Source organism: Somniosus microcephalus, chromosome 4 (genome assembly GCF_052327205.1).
Source record: "Somniosus microcephalus isolate GS21.2 chromosome 4, FLI_Smic_1.0, whole genome shotgun sequence".
Taxonomy (NCBI): domain Eukaryota; kingdom Metazoa; phylum Chordata; class Chondrichthyes; order Squaliformes; family Somniosidae; genus Somniosus; species Somniosus microcephalus.
The window spans coordinates 63,456,882-63,478,845 of NC_140990.1; the positions used below are offsets into that span (position 1 = coordinate 63,456,882).

The 21,964-nt window shown below is 46.7% G+C and overlaps 2 protein-coding genes across 6 annotated transcripts in view; one reads left to right on the forward strand and one right to left on the reverse strand.

Annotated features, from left to right (window-relative positions):
- Nucleotides 1-1,804: 1,804 nt before the first annotated feature.
- Nucleotides 1,805-21,964, reverse strand: part of LOC147119058 (uncharacterized) — a 70,133-nt gene continuing 49,973 nt past the window's right edge. The window contains exons 5-6 of the mRNA XM_085984022.1: nucleotides 17,732-17,738; nucleotides 1,805-2,636 (exon numbers count right to left, since the gene is read on the reverse strand). Of these exons, the coding sequence (XP_085840148.1) occupies nucleotides 1,968-2,636; nucleotides 17,732-17,738 (676 nt within the window). The 3' untranslated portion in view covers nucleotides 1,805-1,967. The remainder of the gene's footprint in view (nucleotides 2,637-17,731; nucleotides 17,739-21,964) is intronic.
- LOC147119059 (uncharacterized) lies at nucleotides 5,806-14,920 on the forward strand. 5 transcript variants are annotated; one of them, XM_085984763.1, is made up of 2 exons: nucleotides 5,806-5,892; nucleotides 13,449-14,920. In XM_085984763.1, exons 1-2 carry the CDS (start codon nucleotides 5,857-5,859, stop codon nucleotides 14,199-14,201), a joined length of 789 nt encoding a protein of 262 aa, XP_085840889.1. In that variant the 5' UTR covers nucleotides 5,806-5,856; the 3' UTR covers nucleotides 14,202-14,920. The 5 variants fall into 5 exon arrangements, with proteins under 5 accessions (XP_085840889.1, XP_085840890.1, XP_085840888.1 ...); XM_085984764.1 differs by lacking the exon at nucleotides 5,806-5,892 and adding an exon at nucleotides 5,900-6,630; XM_085984762.1 differs by lacking the exon at nucleotides 5,806-5,892 and adding an exon at nucleotides 6,648-6,876.

A 21,964-nucleotide genomic window follows, 5' to 3' on the forward strand; every position in this document is an offset into this window, starting at 1 on the left:
CAAGGATGTCTTGCTACAGCTGTACAGGGCCTTGGTGAGACCACATCTTGAGTATTGTGTGCAGTTTTGGTCGCCTTATCTGAGGAAGGATATTCTTGCCATGGAAGGAGTTCAGCGAAGATTCACCAGGCTGATACCTGGGATGGCAGGAATGACGTATGAGGAGAGATTGGGTCGATTGGGCTTGTACTCACTGGAGTTTAGAAGAATGAGAGGGGATCTCATTGAAACTTATAAAATTCTGACAGGACTGGACAGACTAGATGCAGGAAGGATGTTCCCGATGGTCGGGGAATCCAGAACCAGGGGTCAGTCTAAGGATAAGGGGTAAGCCATTTGGGACAGAAATGAGGAGGAATTTCTTCACCCAGAGAGTGGTGAACCTGTGGAATTCTCTACCACAGAAGGCAGTTGAGGCCAATTCATTAAACATATTCAAGAAGGAGTTGGATATATTTCTTAAGGCTAAAGGGATCAAGGGATATGGGGAGAAAGCAGGTACCGGGTACTGAATTTGGATGATCAGCCATGACCTCATTGAATGGTGGAGCAGGCTCAAGGGGCCGAATGGCCTACTCCTGCTTCTATCTTCTATGCAGCACGGTGGCATAGCGGTTAGCACTGTTGCCTCACAGCGCCAGGGACCCGGGTTCGAATCCGGCCTCGGGTGACTGTCTGTGTGGAGTTTGCATATTCTCCCCGTGTTTGCGTGGGTTTCCTCCGGGTGCTCCGGTTTCCTCCCACAGTCCAAAGATGTGCGGGTTAGGTTGATTGGCTATGATAAATTGACCCTTAGTGTTAGGGGGATTAAATACGTGGGGTTACGGGGATAGGGTGGGATATGTGTTGGTGTCGGGGTTACGGGGATCGGGTGGGATATGTGTCGGTGCAGGCTCGATGGGCCGAAATGGCCTCTATCTGCACTGTGGGGTTTCTGTGATTCTGTGATGTATCTATGTTTCTATAAAAGAGGGGAGAGCTGTGTTTAAATCAGAGTCCACCTGGAGATTCTCTGAAGGAAGGAACTGGTCAGCTTGAAGTTCGAATCAGAAAAATCAGTGAGAAATTTCCACTGAGCAGTTTTTGACCATAGAATCAATGGTTACAGCACAGAAGGAGGCCATTCGGCCCGTCGAGCCCGTGCCAAAACAGCATAGCTCATCAGGACGGGGATTGAACCCGCGACATTGGCGTTATTAGCACCATGCTCGAACCATCTGAGCAAACTGACCAATATCAACTCCCACAGGGATGGGGAATTCTAGAATAAGGAGGAACCGGTCACGATTTGAAAGGTATTAAAGTATTTGAGGGGCCCTTACATTTGGGATCTTTGTTTATTTTGTCCACTCGAGGAGTTAGATAACAGACTTCCTCCTGTGAATGTAGAGCTGGATTATTGGGCCGTGATATGTTTCCTTGTTGATCTTCTGTTAAATACATTTCCTGAGGTAATTTAAATATAAACCAGGTTCTGAGGCGTGATGCTCTATTCACACATCGGAGGTGAGAGAGATGCTGTGGGTCACACGCTAAGTCCAGTAGCTGAAAGTGATTAACAGACTCGGTTTTGTGTTTAGTGATCCCGGGCGTGTTACCGATACCTTCCCTGGATACCAAGGCTAGGAGAGGCACTCTGGAATGTATGGGGAGCTGGGACTTGTCCATAAGAGTAACCGAAGGTATGAGAACTGAAATAATCTAGTTAAAAAGGAGAAAAGGCCCAAAAATGGAGCAGTCGGTCACAGGACATCAATTAGTCTCCTCTTATCTTGGAGACGTCAAGGACTCGATACACTGTGTGTTGGAAACAAAGCTGATTTATTTGGCATATATCCAGAAGATTAAACTCCAGCCCAGTTAGGGAGTTATTAACATCAGAAACAAACCCCAACTATCAGAATGAACATGGTTCAGTCCTGAATTTGATTAACAGCAGTAATAACAGCAGAATCCAACCCCTGCAGTCAGTGGTGAACTCGCTGGTGAGTCAGCAGGTTGGATGACTGAGTGAATCCCTTCCCACACACAGAGCAGGTGAATGGCCTCTCCCCAGTGTGAACTCGCTGGTGTTCAGTGAGTGTGACTGACCGAGTGAATCCCTTCCCACACACGGAGCAGGTGAATGGCCTCTCCCCGGTGTGAGTGAGTTGGTGTCTCAGCAGGGTGGGTGAACAAATGAATCTCTTTCCACACACGGAGCAGGTGAACGGTCTCTCCCCAGTGTGAGTGCGTTGGTGTGCCAACAGATCATTTTTCCTTTTAAAGGTCTTCTCACAGTCAGAACATTTAAAAGGTCTCTTATCAGTGTGAACAACTTGGTGTGAAATGAGGTCAGCTGATGAAGCAAATCCCTTCCCACACACGGAGCAGGTGAATGGCCTCTCCCCGGTGTGAATACGCTGGTGTTCAATGAGGTGGGACGAACGAGTGAATCCCTTCCCACACACGGAGCAGGTGAATGGCCTCTCCCCGGTGTGAATACGCTGGTGTTCAGTGAGGCTCCATGAACGAGTGAATCCCTTCCCACACACGGAGCAGGTGAACGGCCTCTCCCCGGTGTGAATACGCTGGTGTTCAGTGAGGTTCTTTGAACGAGTGAATCCCTTCCCACACACGGAGCAGGTGAACGGCCTCTCCCCAGTGTGATTGCGCCGATGAGCTTCCAGCTTAGATGGGCAAGAGTATCCCTTCCCACAGTCCCCACATTTCCACGGTTTCTCCGTGGTGCGGGTGTCCTTGTGTCTCTCCAGGTTGGACGATCAGTTGAAGCCTCGTCTACACACAGAACACATATATGGTTACTCCCCGCTGTGAAAATTTTCCTTATATAACAGATTCTACAAACAAATACTAATTATGATATTCATACAATATTATAGTTGTGTGGTAAAGTTCTTCTGACAGGCAGTGTCCACCAACTGAGCAGACCGATAGTTAGCAGATCTGGGAGGCACCACAAGATGTTCCACCTTGACTGCAGCAGTCAGCTTTTTTATCCCCGGGGTACGGACTCTCAACCAAGCTGCTAACTGCAAGATGGGAAAAGAGAACGGAATAATAGTGAAAAAAGGAAGATAAAAGGCAAAACAAAGTAATATCGGCAAGGAATAATGAATGTCTTGATGGCTGGGTCCTGTGAGTGATAACAGCAAAAAGAAGGAAATTTGAGTCGTCGTTTTCTTCTTTTATGGGATTTGAGAAAGTGGTCGGCTTCTTTTCTTTGGAAAAGTTGAAGACTGTGGACAAGGATCATTACATTATTTGGTTAGATAACATCAAGTGAAAACGAGGAGTTATTAGAGTGCCAATAGGACTGGCGTTGAACTGGTATTTACTTGTTTTGTTGAAGAAGTTTTGGGTTTCTGGTTAAAAGTAGTTTACTTGAAGTTTTAATTGATATCTGATATGGTTATGGGACTTTGTATATTGTGGTGTTATTTAGTGTTAAAGCTTTCCTCAATATATGAACGATCGAATGAACGAACGCTCAAGTGAACACACGCATGCGGACACAAATAATACGCACACACGCATACTCAATGGAACTTATGTTCGACCGAATGAAGGGCCCTCGCTCCCCAGGATGAAGGCCGGCATCCTATTGGGTGAGCGTGAGGCCTGTCTGGACGGATGAACAAACACACGTATGCATGCAGGTAGACAAATGATACGCACGCACGCAGACATGCACATTGGAATTTACGCTTGAGCAAACAAACGGAGGAATGAATGACCGAATGATTGAGCGATGCCAGTAGGACTGGTGTATACGGGTTCTTTCTTTTCTTGGTTTATTAAATAGTGTCAGTTTGTACTGTAAACATTATTGATTTACCTGTAAAATTTATTAAGGCCCGAAAAGTAGAGCCTGCGTGATTCTTGTTACATCTGTGAATCAGATCATCCTGCTGAAGGAAAGTTACAGAACAAACAACCTCAAACTAAACTTACAATTAATGAACTAACAAAGGGCCTCCATCGAACTGCAAGGAATATTACTTCCAGCTGCATTCCTTTTACAGATGTGCTCGCTCTAACTCGATCTTCCACAGACATAGGCTTGGCAAATTGTTTTTGTAACTAACAGCTCCTTCAGTATATTTTCTTCCCACAATTGAGTTTTGTGCCTCAGGAGTTAATTGGAACTATAAACTTCTTAAATTGATAGTTAAGACAGATGGCTTCGCCCGTAGGCAGCACAATGATGTTTATGGACATCTCCAACAGAGAAGGTCCCTGTGTAGAGAATAACAACAACTTGCATTTATGTAGCACCTTTAACAGAGTAAAATGTCCCAAGGTGCTTCACAGGAGCCTATTATCAAACAAAATTTGACACCAAACCGCATTAGGAGACATCAGCGCAAAAGAGGTAGGTTTGAAGGAGAGGGTTAAAAGAGGAAAGTGAGTCGGGGAGTTTGGGGGAACGAATTCCAGAGCTTAGGGCCCAGTAGCTGAAGGCACGGCCGCCAATGGTGGAGCGATTAAAACTGGGGACGTGCAAGAGGCCAGAATTGGAGGAGCGCAGCAATCTGGGAGGGTTGTAGGGCTGGAGGAGGTTACAGAGATAGGGAGGGGTGAGGCCAAGGAGGAATTGAAAAAAAGCTTCAATTCAAGAGTTTCTGGGCAGTTAGTCTTTTAATTCAGAATCTAGCAGCCTCTATGTAAACATACAATAGCAAAATACTGCGAATGCTGGAAATCTGAAATAACAACGGCAGGTCATGTGTGTATGAAATAAAGAAAATCTGGCTTATGTTTAGAATTTCATTCTAAATCCAGTTTAATAGTGACAATATTTTCATTTTAATTCCGGACTTCTAAAACCCCCTTTCCCACACTCGGTCCCTCCCTATAAACTGTCCCTATGTAATATTTCTCAGTTTAGGTGAAGGACGCTCCCTGACCAGTCTCCATTTCTCCTCCATTTACAGACGCTCCCTGATCAGTCACCATTTCTCCTCCATTTACAGACGCTCCCTTACCAGTCACCATTTCTCCTTCATTTACAGATGCTCCCTGACCACTTTCCATCTCTCCTTTCATTACAGACACTCCCTGATAAGTCACCATTTCTCCTCCATTTACAGACGCTCCCTGATAAGTCACCATTTCTCCTCCATTTACAGACACTCCCTGACCAGTTGCCATTTCTACTCCATTTACAGACTCTCCCTGACCAGTCTCCATTTCTCCTCCATTTACAGACGCTCCCTGACCAGTCACCATTTCTCCTTCATTTACAGATGCTCCCTGACCAGTCTCCATTTCTCCCCCATTTACAGACGTTCCCTGACCCATCACCATTTCCCCTCCATTTACAGCCACTCCCTGACCAGTCACCATTTCTCCTCCATTTACAGACACTCCCTAACCACTACCCATTTCTCCTCCATTTACAGACGCTCCCTGACCACTCACCATTTCTCCTTCATTTACAGACGCTCCCTGACTCACTTCCTGTCTGTCCCGGAGTTTGGCGCTTTGTTGAGATTCGGGCCGGAGTGAAACGGGAACCCGCGGGTGGGGGCGGATAATGTTCACTGCTCTTATAATCGGGCCTGGGGCCGCACTCGGGGTGTGTGAAGCCCGCGTCCCCCCGGGTTTCATTAACCCACCTCCCTCTGACCTGCTGCAACCTCTCCCGCGCATGCTCAGCTCACACTGCCCAACAATCAGCCTCTCCCGCGCATGCTCAGCTCACTTCTGTTGTTCAGGTTTAAAGGTCAAGCCCCGCCCCTCACACACACCGATTGCTTGGAGGACCCGCCGCCCGCTCGGTCCTCCAGCCCCGCCCCGCTCTTCCTATTGGTCCGAAGCTCCCGTCAATCACCCGGGTAGTGTGAGCTGAGCATGCGCGGACCTTGGCAGCAGCCGCTGACACATCAGGTGAGAGAGCTCAGGGAGCGGGTTCATGAACCCCGGGGCGGACGCGGGCTGCTCACACCCCGAGCGGATTCATGAACCCCGGGGGGACGCGGGCCGCTCACACCCCGAGCTCAGGGAGCGGGTTCATGAACCCCGGGGGGGACGCGGGACGCTCACACCCCGAGCTCAGGGAGCGGGTTCATGAACCCCGGGGGGACGCGGGACGCTCACACCCCGAGCTCAGGGAGCGGGGTCATGAACCCCGGGGGGGACGCGGGCCGCTCACACCCCGAGCTCAGGGAGCGGGGTCATGAACCCCGGGGGGGACGCGGGACGCTCACACCCCGAGCTCAGGGAGCGGGGTCATGAACCCCGGGGGGACGCGGGACGCTCACACCCCGAGCTCAGGGAGCGGGGTCATGAACCCCGGGGGGGACGCGGGACGCTCACACCCCGAGCTCAGGGAGCGGGTTCATGAACCCCGGGGGGACGCGGGACGCTCACACCCCGAGCTCAGGGAGCGGGTTCATGAACCCCGGGGGGAGGCTGCGAGATTCTCAGCAGCTCAGCTCTGCTCGGTGCTGTGTGAACGGGCTGCTCCACACCCCGGCTGCTCACAGGGAATGCTAGTGCAGAAGGCCCAGGGTGGAAGACCCAGAGGAGAGTGTCCTAGGCGGGAGGCCCAGCACGGAGGACCCCAGGCGGGGGGCCTAGGGCGGAGTGGCTGGTCGACAGAAGCGGAGTCGGGAGATGCTGTGGGTGAGCATGCTGCACGGTTTCTAAAGGTGAAGAACGGTCTCCGGCCCGAATGAGTTCGAGCGGCCCGTCTGTGTTCCATCTGGTGGCAGCTGTGAGGCTTTTTCTCGGTGACGGGATTGGGTTTGTGCCGCCATTTGGTGGAGGAAAGACAGACTGTTCCTATCTATAGTATGGTGCTTGAACAGCCATAAAATGGGAAAAGAGAACGGGATAAAAGTAAAAAAGGAAAATAAAAGACAAAACAAGGTATATCGGCAAGGAATAACGAATGTCTTGATGGCTGGGTCCTATGAGTGAATATGAGTGAATGGCCACAGCACTGTGGTACAGGGGGCCATTCAAGTGGAGGGAGTAAAAAGAAATGTTGTAGTGGTAGGGGATAGTATCATTAGGGGGATAGATAGGGTTCTCCGCAGTCAAGAGCGGGAGTCCCGAAGGCTGTGTTGCCTGCCCGGTGCCAGGGTTAAGGACATCTCTTCTGGGCTGGAAAGAAACTTGGAGGGGGAGGATCCAGTTGTCGTGGTCCATGTTGGTATAAATGACGTAGATAGGACAAGGAAGACGGTTCTGTTAAAGGAGTATGAGCAGCTAGGGGTCAAATTAAAAAACAGAACCTCAAGGGTAATAATCTCTGGGTTATTACCTGAGCCACGAGCGAATTTGGCTAGGATAAATAAAATTAAAGAGTTAAATGCGTGGCTCAAAGACTGGTGTGGGAGAAATGGGTTTTGCTTCTTGGGACACTGGCACCAGTACTGGGACAGGAGGGAGCTGTTCTGTTGGGACGGACTCCACTTGGCCAGTGCTGGGACTAGAGTCCTGGCGAATCATATAACTAGGGCTGCAGAGAGGGCTTTAAACTAATTAGTGGGGGGGAGGTTTCTAGAGAGCAAATAATAGAAATGACAACAGAGAAGGTCATAGACTTAGGTAGCAGTGGGGGAATTAAAAAACAGAATGTGTCAGGAAGGTATGGAGTAAAAAGTAAAGTACTAAAAAGGGAAAAAACAGGAACTAAGTGTTACAAAACATATTTGAAAGTTCTTTATCTGAATGCACGTAGCATTCGTAACAAAATGAATGAGTTAACGGCACAAATAATGACATATGGGTATGATCTTGTGGCCATTACAGAAACATGGCTGCAGGGTGACCATGACTTGGAATTAAACATACCAGGTTATTTAACAATCAGGAAGGACAGGCAGGAAGGGAGAGGAGGTGGGGTGGCTATGTTAATAAAGAAAGGAACCACTATAATACAGAGAAATGATATTGGGTCAAAGGAGCAGGATAGTGAAACAGTTTGGGTGGAGATAAGGAATAATAAGGGGAAAAAAACACTAGTGGGTGTAGTCTATAGGCCTCCAAACAGTTGCAACTCTGTTGGACGGAGTATTAATCAGGAAATAGTTGAGGCTTGTAATAAGGGAACAGCTATAATTATGGGGGATTTTAATTATCATATTAACTGGACAAATCAAATTGGGCAGAGCAGCCTTGAGGATGAGTTCATTGAGTGTATTAGGGATGGGTTTCTTGAGCAGTATGTAACTGAACCGACCAGGGGGCAAGCAACCTTAGATTTGGCCCTGTGTAATGAGACAGGATTAATTAAAAATGTCCTAGTAAAGGATCCTCTTGGAATGAGTGACCATAATATGGTTGAGTTCCATATTCAATTAGAGGGTGAGAAGGTTGGATCTCAAACAAGCGTGCTGAGCTTGAATAAAGGAGACTATGAAGGTATGAGAGCGGAATTAATTAGAGTGGACTGGGAAAATAGATTAAAGGGTAAGACGGTACATGATCAGTGGTGTACATTTAAGGAGTTATTTTACAACTTCCAAAAAAAATATATTCCACTGAGGAAAAAAGGGTGTAAAAGAAAAGATAGCCATCCGTGGCTAAGTAAAGTAATTAAGGATAGTATCCGACTAAAAACAAGGGCATATAAGGTAGCCAAATCTAGTGGGAGGATGGATGATTGGGATGTCTTTAAAAGACAGCAAAAAATAACTAAAAGATTGATTAAGAAAGGGAAGATAGATTATGAAAGTAAATTAGCAAAAAATATAAAAACAGACAGTAAAAGTTTCTATAGTTATATAAAAAGAAAAAAGGGTGGCTAAAGTAAATGTTGGTCCCTTAGAGGATGAGACCGGGAAATTAATGGTGGGAAACATGGAGATGGCAAAAACACTGAACAATTATTTTGTATCAGTCTTTACAGTAGAGGACACTAAGAATATCCCAACACTGGACAAACGGGGGGCTCTAGGGGGGGGGAAGGAACTAAATACGATTAAAATCATTAAGGAAGTGGTACTTGGTAAAATAATGGGACTCAAGGTGGATAAATCCCCTGGACCTGATGGCTTGCATCCTAGGGTCTTGAGGGAAGTAGCGGTAGGGATTGTGGATGCATTGGCAATAATTTTCCAAAACTCACTGGACTCAGCAAAGGTCCCGGCAGATTGGAAAACTGCTAATGTAACACCCTTATTTAAAAAGGGTAGTAGGCAGAAGGCTGGAAACTATAGACCTGTTAGCCTAACATCTGTGGTTGGTAAAATGTTAGAGTCCATTATTAAGGAGACAGTAACGGGACATTTGGATAAACATAATTTAATAGGACAAACTCAGCATGGTTTCATGAAGGGGAAGTCATGTTTGACAAATTTGCTTGAGTTTTTTGAGGAAGTAACATACAGGGTGGATAAAGGGGAACCAGTGGACGTAGTGTATTTAGACTTCCAAAAGGCATTTGACAAGGTGCCACACAAAAGATTATTGCTCAAGATAAAAAATCACGGGATTGGGGGTAATATTCTGGCGTGGGTGGAGGATTGGCTCTCTAACAGAAAGCAGAGAGTTGGGATAAATGGTTCGTTCTCAGATTGGCAACCAGTAACTAGTGGTGTTCCGCAGGGGTCAGTGCTGGGTCCCCAACTCTTTACAATCTATATTAACGATTTGGAGGAGGGGACCGAGTGTAACATATCAAAGTTTGCAGATGATACAAAGATGGGACGGAAAGTAGTGAGTGAGGAGGACATAAAAAACCTGCAAAGGGACATAGACAGGCTAAGTAAGTGGGCAGAGATTTGGCAGATGGAATACAATACTGGAAAGTGTGAGGTTATGCACTTTGGCAGGAAAAATCATAGAGCAAGTTATTATCTTAATGGCAAGAAACTGGAAAGTACTGTAGTACAAAGGGATCTGCATACTAACTCAAAAAGTTAGTATGCAGGTGCAGCAAGTGATTAAGAAGGCCAATGGAATGTTGGCTTTTATTGCTAGGGGGATGGAATATAAAAACAGGGAGGTATTGCTGCAGTTGTACAAGGTATTGGTGAGACCGCACCTGGAATACTGCATACAGTTTTGGTGTCCATACTTAAGAAAAGACATACTTGCTCTCGAGTCAGTACAAAGAAGGTTCACTCGGTTAATCCCGGGGATGAGGGGGTGGTCATATGAGGAGAGGTTGAGTAGATTGGGACTCTACTCATTGGAGTTTAGAAGAATGAGAGGCGATCTTATTGAAACATATAAGATTGTGAAGGGGCTTGATCGGGTGGATGCGGTGAGGATGTTCCCAATGATGGGTGAAACTAGAACTAGGGGGCATAATCTTAAAATAAGGGGCTGCTCATTCAAAACTGAGATGAGGAGAAACTTCTTCACTCAGAGGGTGGTAGGTTTGTGGAATTTGCTGCCCCAGAAAGCGGTGGAAGCTATATCATTAAATAAATTTAAAACAGAAATAGATAGTTTCCTAGAAGTAAAGGGAATTAAGGGTTACGGGGAGCGGGCAGGAAATTGGACATGAGTCTAGGTTCGGAATGGTCATGGCCCTGTGGGTAGTGGAGTGGGCCCAGGGGCCGTGTAGCCTTGTTTTGCTCCTACTGTGTTCTAATTCTGTTAGATTTCAGGAGATGGTTTTATTCCTGTTCCTGGCTGGGGTGGAGATCGCCTTTACAGAAGGTAAGTACTGTAGAAAATATAGGGACAGAGTGATCTCCTGGAAGAATTTCGATCGCCTAGATGGGTCGGAGAGGAATTTCCCGGATTTTTTTCTCCCAAATTGGCCATTGGGTCTTTATCTGGTTTTTCGCCTCTCCCGGGAGATCACATGGGTTCGGGTGGATGCAGAGTGATAGAAGATTTGAGGTTAGGATCAGATCAGCCATGATCTTATTGAATGGTGGAGCAGGCTCGAGGGGCCGATTGGCCTACTCCTGCTCCTATTTCTTATGTTCTTATGTTCTTATAACAGCAAGAAGAAGGGAATTTGAGTAGTCATTTTCTTCTTTTACGGGATTTGAGAAAGTGGTCAGCTTCTTTTCTGTGGAAAGGTTGAAGACTGTGGATAAGGATTATGACATTATATGGTTGGATAACATCAAGTGAAGATGAGGAGTTATTAGAGTGCCATTAGGACTGGCGTTGAACTGGTATAACTTGTTGAAGAAGTTTTGGGTTCTGGTTAAAAGTAGTTTACTTGAAGTCTTAAGTGATTTTTTGATATGGTTGTGGGACTTTCTATATTGTGGTGTTATTTAGTGTTAAAGCCTTCCTTAATCGAACGAACAAACGCTCTAGTGAACGCACGCATGCGGATACAAATATATGCATGCACGCTTACACAATGGAACTTACATTCGACCGAATGAAGGGCCCTCGCTCCCCAGGTGAAAGTCGGCTTGGTGAGCGTGAAGCCTGCCGGACAGATGAACAAACACATAGGCATGCACGCAGATAGAAACGGCACACATGTACACAGTCATGCACATGGAACTTACACTTGAGCGAACGAATGGAGGAATGAATGACTGAAAGATTGAACAATGCCAGTTGGAGTGGCGTATACGGATTCTTGCTTTATTAAATAGTTGCAGTTTGTACTGTAAACATTGATTTACTTGTAAAAATTTATTGTTGTATTTATATTGTTGACCATAATTGGTCAATGAATGTAATGGATTTACTATGTAACTGTTGAGTTATATAAGTACTGTTGTACTTGAATGTTAAAATTTTTAAAAAAGGACAACAGGTTATACCAAGCAAAAATGAAGAGTTACTAGATTGCCAGTAGGACTGGTATGTATTGTTTTTTACTATGGGTACCTGTATTGTTGACATTGGTTTTGTCTGGAAAAATGTATTATTGTATTTGTACTGTTAATCCTAAAGCTGTTTTTTCTAAGGCTTAGCCTTATTGTGGTTAATGAATGTAATGGATTTATCATGTAATTGATGAATTGTAACAAGTACTACCAGATTTAAATAAAAGATATAATGAACCCTGGGGGGACGTCGGCTTCACACACCTCGAGTGCGGCCCCAGGCCTAATTATTAAAACATTCAACATTATCCGCCCACCGCTTCCCGGTTTCTTCCAATTCACTCGGCAAAGGGGCCCCGCGCCAAACCCCGCGACAGACAGGAAGTCAGGGAGCATCTGTAAATGGAGGAGAAATGGTGTCTGGTCAGGGAGCGTCTGTAAATGGAGGCGAAATGGTGCTAGGTCAGGGCGCGTCTGTAAATGGAAGAGAAATGGAGACTGGTCAGGGAGCGTCTGTAAATGATGGAGAAGTTGCTATTTTTAATTAACAAATATATGATTGATTTTAATTAGATTCTTTTCCATGTCCCAGCTCCTGTAAATACTGGCTGTAAAGGGGGCAGACCATCAGGAGGCTCCACACCGCTGCCTGCTTGTGTGAAAGTGATCTCGCATCAGATTAATGTGCTTCTGCTGTGTGTGTGTTTAACAATGTGCCCGAAGCTGTTTACGAAATGTGGGGAATCAGTGAGTGTATAACTGAACCCAGCCAGAGTCAGCACCTTCAGGGGAGGAGAGGGAGGGGAACCAGTGAGTGTAGAACTGAAACCAGCCAGAATCAGCACCTGAGAGGGAGGGGAACCAGTGAGTGGCTGGGTTCAGTTCTACACTCACTGGTTCCCCTCTCCTCACCTGAAGGTTCTGACTCTGGCTGGGTTCAGTTCTACAGAGTCAGAACCTTCAGGGGAGGAGAGAGCGGGGAACCAGTGAGTGGAAAACAATCCAGCCAGAGTCAGCACCTTCAGGGGAGGAGAGGGAGAGGAACCAGTGATTGTAGAACTGAACCCAGCCAGAGTCAGCACCTTCAGGGGAGGAGAGGGAGGGGAACCAGTGAGCGTTGAACTGAACCCAGCCAGAGTCAGCACCTTCAGGGGAGGAGTGGGAGGGGAACCAGTGAGTGTAAAACTGAACCCAGCCAGAGTCAGCACCTTCAGGGGAGGAGAGAGAGGGGAACCAGTGAGTGTTGAACTGAACCCAGCCAGAGTCAGCACCTTCAGGGGAGGAGAGGGAGGGGAACCAGTGAGTGTAGAACTGAACCCAGCCAGAGTCAGCACCTTCAGGGGAGGAGAGAGAGGGGAACCAGTGAGTGTAGAACTGGACTCAGCCAGAGTCAGCACCTTCAGGGGAGGAGAGAGAGGGGAACCAGTGAGTGTAGAACTGGACTCAGCCAGAGTCAGCACCTTCAGGGGAGGAGAGGGAGAGGAACCAGTGAGTTTAGAACTGAACCCACCAGAGTCAGCACCTTCAGGGGAGGAAGAAAACTGGGAGTGGAAGAAAGAAATGTTGGAGATGGTGCGATGGGTTTGGATTTCAGCACAGGGAGGAGGGAGAATGTGTGGGACGGGGATTTACAGCTTTGGGGGAACAAGAGAGGAAAGAATGTTCCATAGAAACTAGAATTGTCTGTTCTGAATTCCTATCCTGTATTACAGTGATGACTTTTGTAAACTCCTTTTACAGGGTATTAGAAGGGGAAACTCAAACCAAACATCATGTCAAGATCTGACAGAGTCACTCGATTCACCATGTCCTGAATATCATCGGATTTTGAATATGGAAGGAAAAAGCCCCAATCACAGCGGGCAGAAATCATACACGAGCTCGGTGTGTGGACGAGGCTTCAACCAATCATCGGGCCTGTCAAGACACAAATGCAGTCACTCCAGGGAGAAACTGTGTAAATGTGGGGACTGTGGGAAGGGATTCAATTACCCATCGCAGCTGGAAACTCATCGGCGCTCTCACACGGGGGAGAGGCCGTTCACCTGCTCCGTGTGTGGGAAGGGATTCAATTACCCGTCCCAGCTGGAAACTCATCGGCGCTGTCACACCGGGGAGAGGCCGTTCACCTGCTCTGTGTGTGGGAAGGGATTCACTTATTCATCCAACCTGCTGACACACCAGCGCATTCACACCGGGGAGAGGCCGTTCATCTGTTCCGTGTGTGGGAAGGGATTCAAAGAATCATCCAACCTGCTGAGACACCAGCACATTCACACCAGGGAGAGGTCATTCATCTGCTCCGTGTGTGGGAAGGGATTCAATAATTCATCTGGCCTGCAGAAGCACGTGATAGTTCACACTGACGAGAGACCATTCGAGTGCTCTCGCTGTGGCAAGAGGTTTAGGCGCTCGTGCCACCTGCGGACACACCAAAGCAGCCACACCAGGGAGAGGCCCCGTGTGTGGCAAAGGATTCACTCAGTCCGCTAGCCTGGTGGGACGGGATTCACTCCTCCCGCTTTATGGTGCATCAGCGAGTTTACACTGGAGAGAGGCCGTTCACCTGCTCCGTGTGGGAAGGGATTCGCTACTTCATCCAACCTGAAAACACACCAGCGAGTTCACACCAGGGAGAGGGCGTTCACCTGCTCTGTGTGAGAGAAAGGATCCACTCGTTCATCCCACCTACTGACTCACCAGCGAGTTCACAAGTGACTGTAGGGGTTGGATTCTGCTCTTGCTGCTGTTAATCACATCCAGGACTGTACCATGTTCATTCTGACATTTGGGGTTTGTTACTGCTGATGTTAAACTCCAGCCCAGTTATAGAGTTATTAATATTCTGGTTATATGTCAAATAAATCAGCTTTGTTTTCAACACATTGCTGTCAGTGGAGAGGGATGAGAAATCTACAAAGTCCCCATGCGCGTAATCCTGAGGCCTGTAAGAAATATGTCCCAGCCGCGCGCTCTTCCATGGTTCAGAGCTCCTAGGCATGGAACAGAATGCTCCTTTACAACTGTGTTTAGAGTCAGGAAGAACGGTGAATGCTGGAAACGTGCTGTCAAATCAGAGATTGATGTAAAACTGCGATCTGTTCCTGACTGAAAGTGAAACGGCAGGTTTAAGTTTCCAATCTAAAAATGACTGGTAGTTATTCTACGAAGATTCAACGTGTTTATTTCAAATAAATCAGCTTTGTGTCAAACACAGTGTCAAATATTTGATTTCTCTAAGATAAGAGGAGACTAATTGATGTCCTGTTACCGACTGCTCCATTTTTTGGGCCTTTTCTCCTTTCTAACTCTAGATTAGTTCAGTTCTCATGCCTTCAGTTACTCTCATGGACAAGTCCCAGCTCCCCATACATTCCAGAGTGCCTCTCCCAGCCTTGGTATCCAGGGAAGGTATCGGTAACACGCCCGGGATCACTAAACACAAAACCCAGTCTGTTAATCACTTTCAGCTACTGGACTTAGCGTGTGACCCACAGCATCTCTCTCTCCTTCGATGTGTGAATAGAGCATTATGCCTCAGAACCTGGTTTAAATTTAAATTTGAATCCACTCAGCAAATGTCTTTTTAAATGAACAAGTAAACAGATCACATCAAACAAGTAGCAAAGGATTAGAGTCAATAAGATGAACAATTAAACACATCACAGCCCAATAATCCAGCTCTATATTCACAGGAGTAAGTCTGTTATCTAACTCCTCGAGTGGACAGAATACAGAAAGATCCCAGCTCTAAGAAACCCTCAGATCATTTGTAATCATTGTCTCCTGCAATGGCTCCTCTTCCTGCTCCCGCACTGTTAGAATATTTTAAAGTGGCCCAAATGGTCGGATATCCCAGCATGCTTTGCTTGACCATTCTAGCCAGGGAGCGAATGTGGAGAAAAGGGGAAGTTGAATCTTGTCTGTGTGTGTGAGCAGCAGACAGTTTGGAAACTCAAAGACAGAGAATACTGAAATGATAAACACCCAGGTCAAGAGAAGGACTTCACCGAGATAAGGGAGGCGGTTGCTCAGAGAGCCACATATCTAAAGACCCAATAACACTGGGAATTGCTCGGGCAGTAGACTTGTTGGTACCATGTGGGGCCAGGGGTCAGTTCATATTCTGATAACAGAAGCTTACACATTCCCAAAAGGGACATGCTGTTTCTTCAGCCCAGATAAGAGCTGTGATCTGGAATTCCGTGGCAATACGTGGAACAACCCATCCGTGGTTAACGCAGTGTCAGGATGGGGGTGGGATTAATGACTAAGACATTAGGACAGCAACACCTCGATTTTAAAATTCTCATCCTTGTTTTCAAATCCCTCCAGGGTCTCACTCCTCCCTGTCGATGCAACCTCCTCCAGCCCTACAATCCTCCGAGATCTCTGCGCTCCTCCAATTCTGCATCTTGCCCGTCCCCTATTTTAATCACTCCACCATAGGCGGGCATGCTTTCAGCTGCCAAGGCCCTAGGTTATTGAATTCCCTCCATAAACCTCTCTTTCCACCTTTAATAAGATCCTTAAAATGATAATCTTAAAGTTAGAACTAGGTAATTGAGGAGTGACATCAGACGGCACTTTTTCACACACGGTAGTAGAAATGTGGAACTCTCTCCCCCAAAAGGCTGTGGATGCTGGGGGTCGATTGGAGCTTTCAAGACTGAGATGATCGATTTTTGTGAGGTAATTGTTCCAAGGGATGTGGAATAAAGGTGGGTAAATGGAGTTAAGATACAGATCAGCCCTGATCTAATTGAATGGTGGAGCAGGCTCGAGGGGCTGAATGGCCTCTTCCTGTTCAGAATCACAGAAACCCCACAGTGCAGATAGAGGCCATTTCAGCCCATCAAGCCTGCACCAACACATATCCCACCTGATCCCCGTAACCCCACGTATTTAATCCCCCTAACACTAAGGGTCAATTTATCAGAGCCAATCAACCTAACCCGCACATCTTTGGACTGTGGGAGGGAACCGGAGCACCCGGAGGAAACCCACGCAAACACGGGGAGAATGTGCAAACTCCACACAGACAGTCGCCCGATGCTGGATTCGAACCTGGGTCCCTGGCGCTGTGAGGCAACAGTGCTAACCACTATGCCACCGTGCTGCCCGGTGTTACTGTGACACACTCAGAGTAATGTTACTGTGACACACTCAGAAATGCCCCGGAGCAGTGAAATCCCACTGGGCCCCAGCACACGCTCAACGGAAAGCCCAGGTCAGGAGCAAACCCAGCATGCCCTCTCTGAACCCGGTTTGCTGCTCCCTCTGTGCCCAGCACTGCCTGCACCCCCGGCACATGGCAGTGGAATTTCAGCCTCAGTGTTACAAGTTTCATCGGTTACAGGCTGGAGAGAGGAATAATTCAATCTGTCACCGAGCCGTGTGATTGGTTCAGTCTCCACTAATATTGACTGTCAGAAATGCCCAAGAAGCAGTTTTTGACTAATATCGGCTCCCACAATGATGAGGAATTCACAGAGTTACAGAGAGTCTGCAGCACAGAAACAGGCCATTCAGCCCAACTGGTCCGTGCCGGTGTTTATGCTCCACACGAGCCTCCTCCTGCTCCTCTTCATCCAAACCTATCAGCAGATCCTTCTGTTCCCCTGAAATGTATCCGTGCTATTCACCTCAACCACTCCATGTGGTAGCGAGTCCCACATTCTCACCATTCTCTGGGTAAAGAATTCCACATTGGATTTATTGGTGACTCTCTTATATTTATGGCCCCTAGTTTTGGATTCCCCCACAGAAAGAAACATCTTCTCTACGTCCACCCTATCGAACCTCTTCACAGTTTTAAAGACCTCTATCAGGTCGAGAGAAAAGAGCCCCTGCCTGCCCAGTCTTTCCTGATAAGTACATCCTCTCAGTTCTGGTATCAACCCTGTGAATCTTTTTTGCACTGACTCCAGTGCCTTTATATCCTCTTTATAATATGGAGACCAGAACTGTGCAGAGTTCTCCAAGTGTGGCCTAACCAAGGTTCGACACAAGTTTAACAGAACTTCTCGACTTTTCAATTCTATCCCTCTAGAAATGAAGCCCAGTGCTTGGTTTGCTATTTTTAACGGCCTTATTAACCTGCTCATCGGAAAACCCAGGGTAAGGTACACCCAGCGAGCCCACTCTGAACCCAGTTTGCTCATCGGAAAACCCCGGGTAAGGTACACCCAGCGAGCCCACTCTGAACCCGGTTTACTGCTCACCGGAAAACCCCGGGTAAGGTCCACCCAGCGAGCCCACTCTGAACCCGGTTTGCTGCTCATCGGAAAACCCCGGGTAAGGTACACCCAGCGAGCCCACTCTGAACCTGGTTTGCTGCTCATCGGAAAACCCCGGGTAAGGTACACCCAGCGAGCCCACTCTGAACCCGGTTTGCTGCTCCCTCTGTGCCCAGCATTGCCTGCAGCCCTGGCACACGGCAGTGGAATTTCAAAAGAAGGAAGGAATCTGTCAGCATTTGAAAGGCTTTTAGAAATAATTCAAGGAGTTTTCAGAGAGTTGGGATCTTTCTCTGTTCTCAGGGAGTTAGATATCAGCTTTTCGCCTGTGAATATAGAACTGCCTTTTAGGGCCGTGATCATCTTTGAAAGAGCTGCCAATTAATCCCACTCCCCGGCCCTTTCCCCATAGCCCTGCAAACTTTTCCTTTAAGTAGATCCAATTCCCTTTTGAAAGTTACTATTGAATCTGCATCCGCCCCTTTCAGACAGTGCATTCCAGATCACAACAACTCACTGAGTGAAAAATGTTTCATCTCCCCTCTGGATTTTTGTCCATTATTTGATGTGATGTGTTTACTTGTGAAATATATTTTCTGAGTGGATTTAAATATAAACCAGGTGTGCAGGCGTGATGCTCTATTCACACATCGAAGGTGAGAGAGATGCTGTGGGTCACACGCTAAGTCCAGTAGCTGAAAGTGATTAACAGGCTGGGTTTGTATTTAGTGATCCCGGGCGTGTTACCGATACCTTCCCTGGATACCAAGGCTAGGAGAGGCACTCTGGAATGTATGGCGAGCTTGGACTTGTCCATGTGAGTAACCAAAGGTATGAGAACTGAAATAATCCAGAGTTAGAAAGGAGAAAAGGCCCAAAAATGGAGCAGTCGGTAACAGGACATCAATTAGTCTCCTCTTAGCTTGGAGAAATCAAATACTCGACACACTGTGTGTTTGATACAAAGCTGATTTATTTGACATATATCAAAATATTAAATCCAGCCCAGTTATGGGGTTATTAACATCAACAGAAACAAACCCCAACTGTCAGAATGAACATGGTTCAGTCCTGGATGTGATTAACAGCAGCAATAACCGCAGAATCCACCTTTGGCAGTAAAGTGTGAACTCCCTGGTGTTTCAGTCGGTGGGATTGAATCAGTGAATCCCTTCCCACACACGGAGCAGGTGAACGGTCTCTCCCCAGTGTGAGTGAGTTGGTGTCTCTTGGAGTTTGGATGACTGAATGAATCCCTTCCCACAGATGGAACAGGTGAACAGCCTCTCCCCAGTGTGAACTCGCTGGTGTGTAAAAAGGTGAACTGAATGAGTGAATCCCTTCCCACACATGAAGCAGTTGAACAGTCCTTGGTGTGAACTTGCTGGTGTTCAGTGAGTTGCAATGACTGGCTGAACCTCTGCCCACAGTGAGAGCAACTGAATGGACTCTCGTCAGTGTGAACTCGCTGGTGTTCAGCCAGACGGAATGACTGCCGGAACCTCTTCCTGCAGTGAGAGCAACAGAACGGTCTCTCATCAGTGTGAACTCCCTGGTGTTTAATCAGCTCCTCAGAGGTTTTAAAGCTGTTCCCACAGTCAGAGCATTTAAAAGGTCTCTCATCAGCGTGATCAAGTTGGTGTGCAGTGAGGTGGGATGAACAAATGAATCCCTTCCCACACACGGAGCAGGTGAACAGCCTCTCCTAAGTTTCCAGCAGGGCCAGTTAATTGAATCCCTTCCCACAGTCCCCACATTTCCACGGTTTCTCCGTGGTGTGGGTGTCCTTGTGTCCCTCCAGGTTGGGCGATCGGTCGAAGCCTCGTTCACACACAGAACACGTGTACGGTTTCTCCTCGCTGTGAATGGTGCAATGTTTTTTCAGGCTGTGTAACTGGTTAAAGCTCTTTCCACAGTCAGTGCTCTGGAACACTCTCACTCGGGTGTGTGTGTCTCGGTGCTTTTCCAGTTACACTGATGTTTGAAATCTTTTCCCACAGACAGTGTAAGAATTTGCAATAATTTACAGTTCTGAAGATTCATTTTTTTTGATTAAAAGTATCCCTGGGAGATGTGCTTTTAAATTTCCAGGGATAAAAATGGCGGACACCACATGGCCGAGACAAAAGAGGCTTGGAATGCAGCTTTCTGTGTCTGGAGGTAAGGTTCAATGAAGACAAAGGACAATGCTTTGTTTACAAAGCAACTGAATGCTATTAGCATTTGTTTGTATATCGAGTGGATACATCTAAACTGCAGAAGAGACTTTTTGTATCTTGAATGGGAAGCGTTAAGATTTGAATGGATTTTAAATCACCCAGTACTGGACAATAGAGCAGTTGTGTCTCCCTTTTGTTTCAGCCCAGGGAGCTCCAAAAATCACATTAACCCAGTCTAACCACTGTGAGTTAGCCTATCACAGCTTTCTCTTGTGTATTGGACCCTTTTGGGTGGGGAATTTTGCACACAGCCCTTGCAAGGCAGAACGGGAGGGGCTCACCAGATATAAAGATAGGGCTGAGAAGCCAGCTCGCTCTCTTGACTTCCTGGGACCATAGGTGAGCTCTCTCTCTCTCTCTCTCTCTCTCTCTCTCTTCGCTGGACCACATGTGAACAGAGTTTCTGGCTCCTCAACAAGGCAACCTAGCAAGAGTTAAGGGGGGATGGTGATTTAAGGGAATTGCTAAGATTGTTTAAATAACATTGTAGCCATTGTATCCCTCGTTTTCGCCGTCTGCAACCCCCCTGTTATATAGTTTTACAATTTCACTGTGTTCGTGTGGGATAGTTTGATATTTTGATTATAGTTTCTTTTAGTTAATAAAGCTTGATTTTTTTCTCTCACCCAAACCACGTGTTCCGTTTTAATATCATTAATTATAAGTTCCTCCACTCCGAACTAAAGGATGGGTAGCGATTCGAAACCGCTGTTTGTAAATTGGTTTAGAGTGCAGCAGCAAAAAGACTGCTGGCCAGGTAGATTACCTTAAACCAGTTTAAAAGATGCCCCGAAATCCTTACACAGAACAGACAAACATTTCTCCTTGCACATTCAAAGGCCGATGATATTCGGGTCCTGATGAATTGAGTGACTCTCAGATCTTGATGTGATGTTTGGTTTGAGTTTCCCGTCTGTAAATCCTCCCCTTCTAATACCCTGTAAAAGAAGTTTACAAAAGTCATCACTGTAAGTGCAGGATAGAAATTCAGAACAGACAATTCTAGTTTCTATGGAACGTTCTTTCCTCTCTCGCTCCCCCAAAGCTGTAAATCCCTGTCCCACACACTCTCCCTCCTCCCTGTGCTGAAATCCAAACCCATCGCACCATCTCCAACATTTCTTTCCTCCACTCCCAGTTTTCCCCCTCCCTCTACTCTGGTTGGGTTCAGTTCTCCACCCGCTGTGTGCAGAGTGAGAATAAAATCAATGAGCCAATGATTGTCTCTGCTGGTCACTGGGACTTTTTGGATGGACCAATAGGGTGAGACTGGGTTGCCCCAGGGTCACCAAACAAGAATCAGCCCAACAAGGCTCCCTTTCAGGGGCCACTAATGTGGGAGAAACATGTGGACCAATCAAAATTATATTTGTTCAATTTATATTACCGATTTAGACTTTGGAATCAATAACACAATTTCTAAATTTGCGGACAACACCAACTTGGGGGGCATAGTCAATACTGAGGAGGACTGCAACAAATTACAGGAAGACATTAATAAACTTGAAGAATGGGCCTATAATTGGCAAATGAAGTTCAACACAGATAAATGTGAGGTATTACATTTTGGTGAGTAAAATAGGGAGGTCACATATTACTTGGAAAATAAGAATCTAAATGGGGTAGAGGAGCAAAGGGATCTAGGAGTACAAATACACAAATCACTAAAAGTATCGACACAGGTTAACAAGGCCATAAAAAAAGCAAACCAAGCACTAGGGTTTATTTCCAGAGGGATAGAATTGAAAAGTCGGGAAGTTATGTTAAACTTATATCGAACCTTGGTTAGACCACACTT

Coding starts and splice junctions, on each gene's coding strand:
- LOC147119059 (XM_085984762.1), top strand. CDS start 6,823: ATGGGAAAAGAGAACGGGATAAAAGTAAAAAAGGAAAATAAAAGACAA. Junction 6,877..13,448: donor AAAATAAAAGACAAAACAAG/GTATATCGGCAA, acceptor CTCCTTTTACAG/GGTATTAGAAGGGGAAACTC.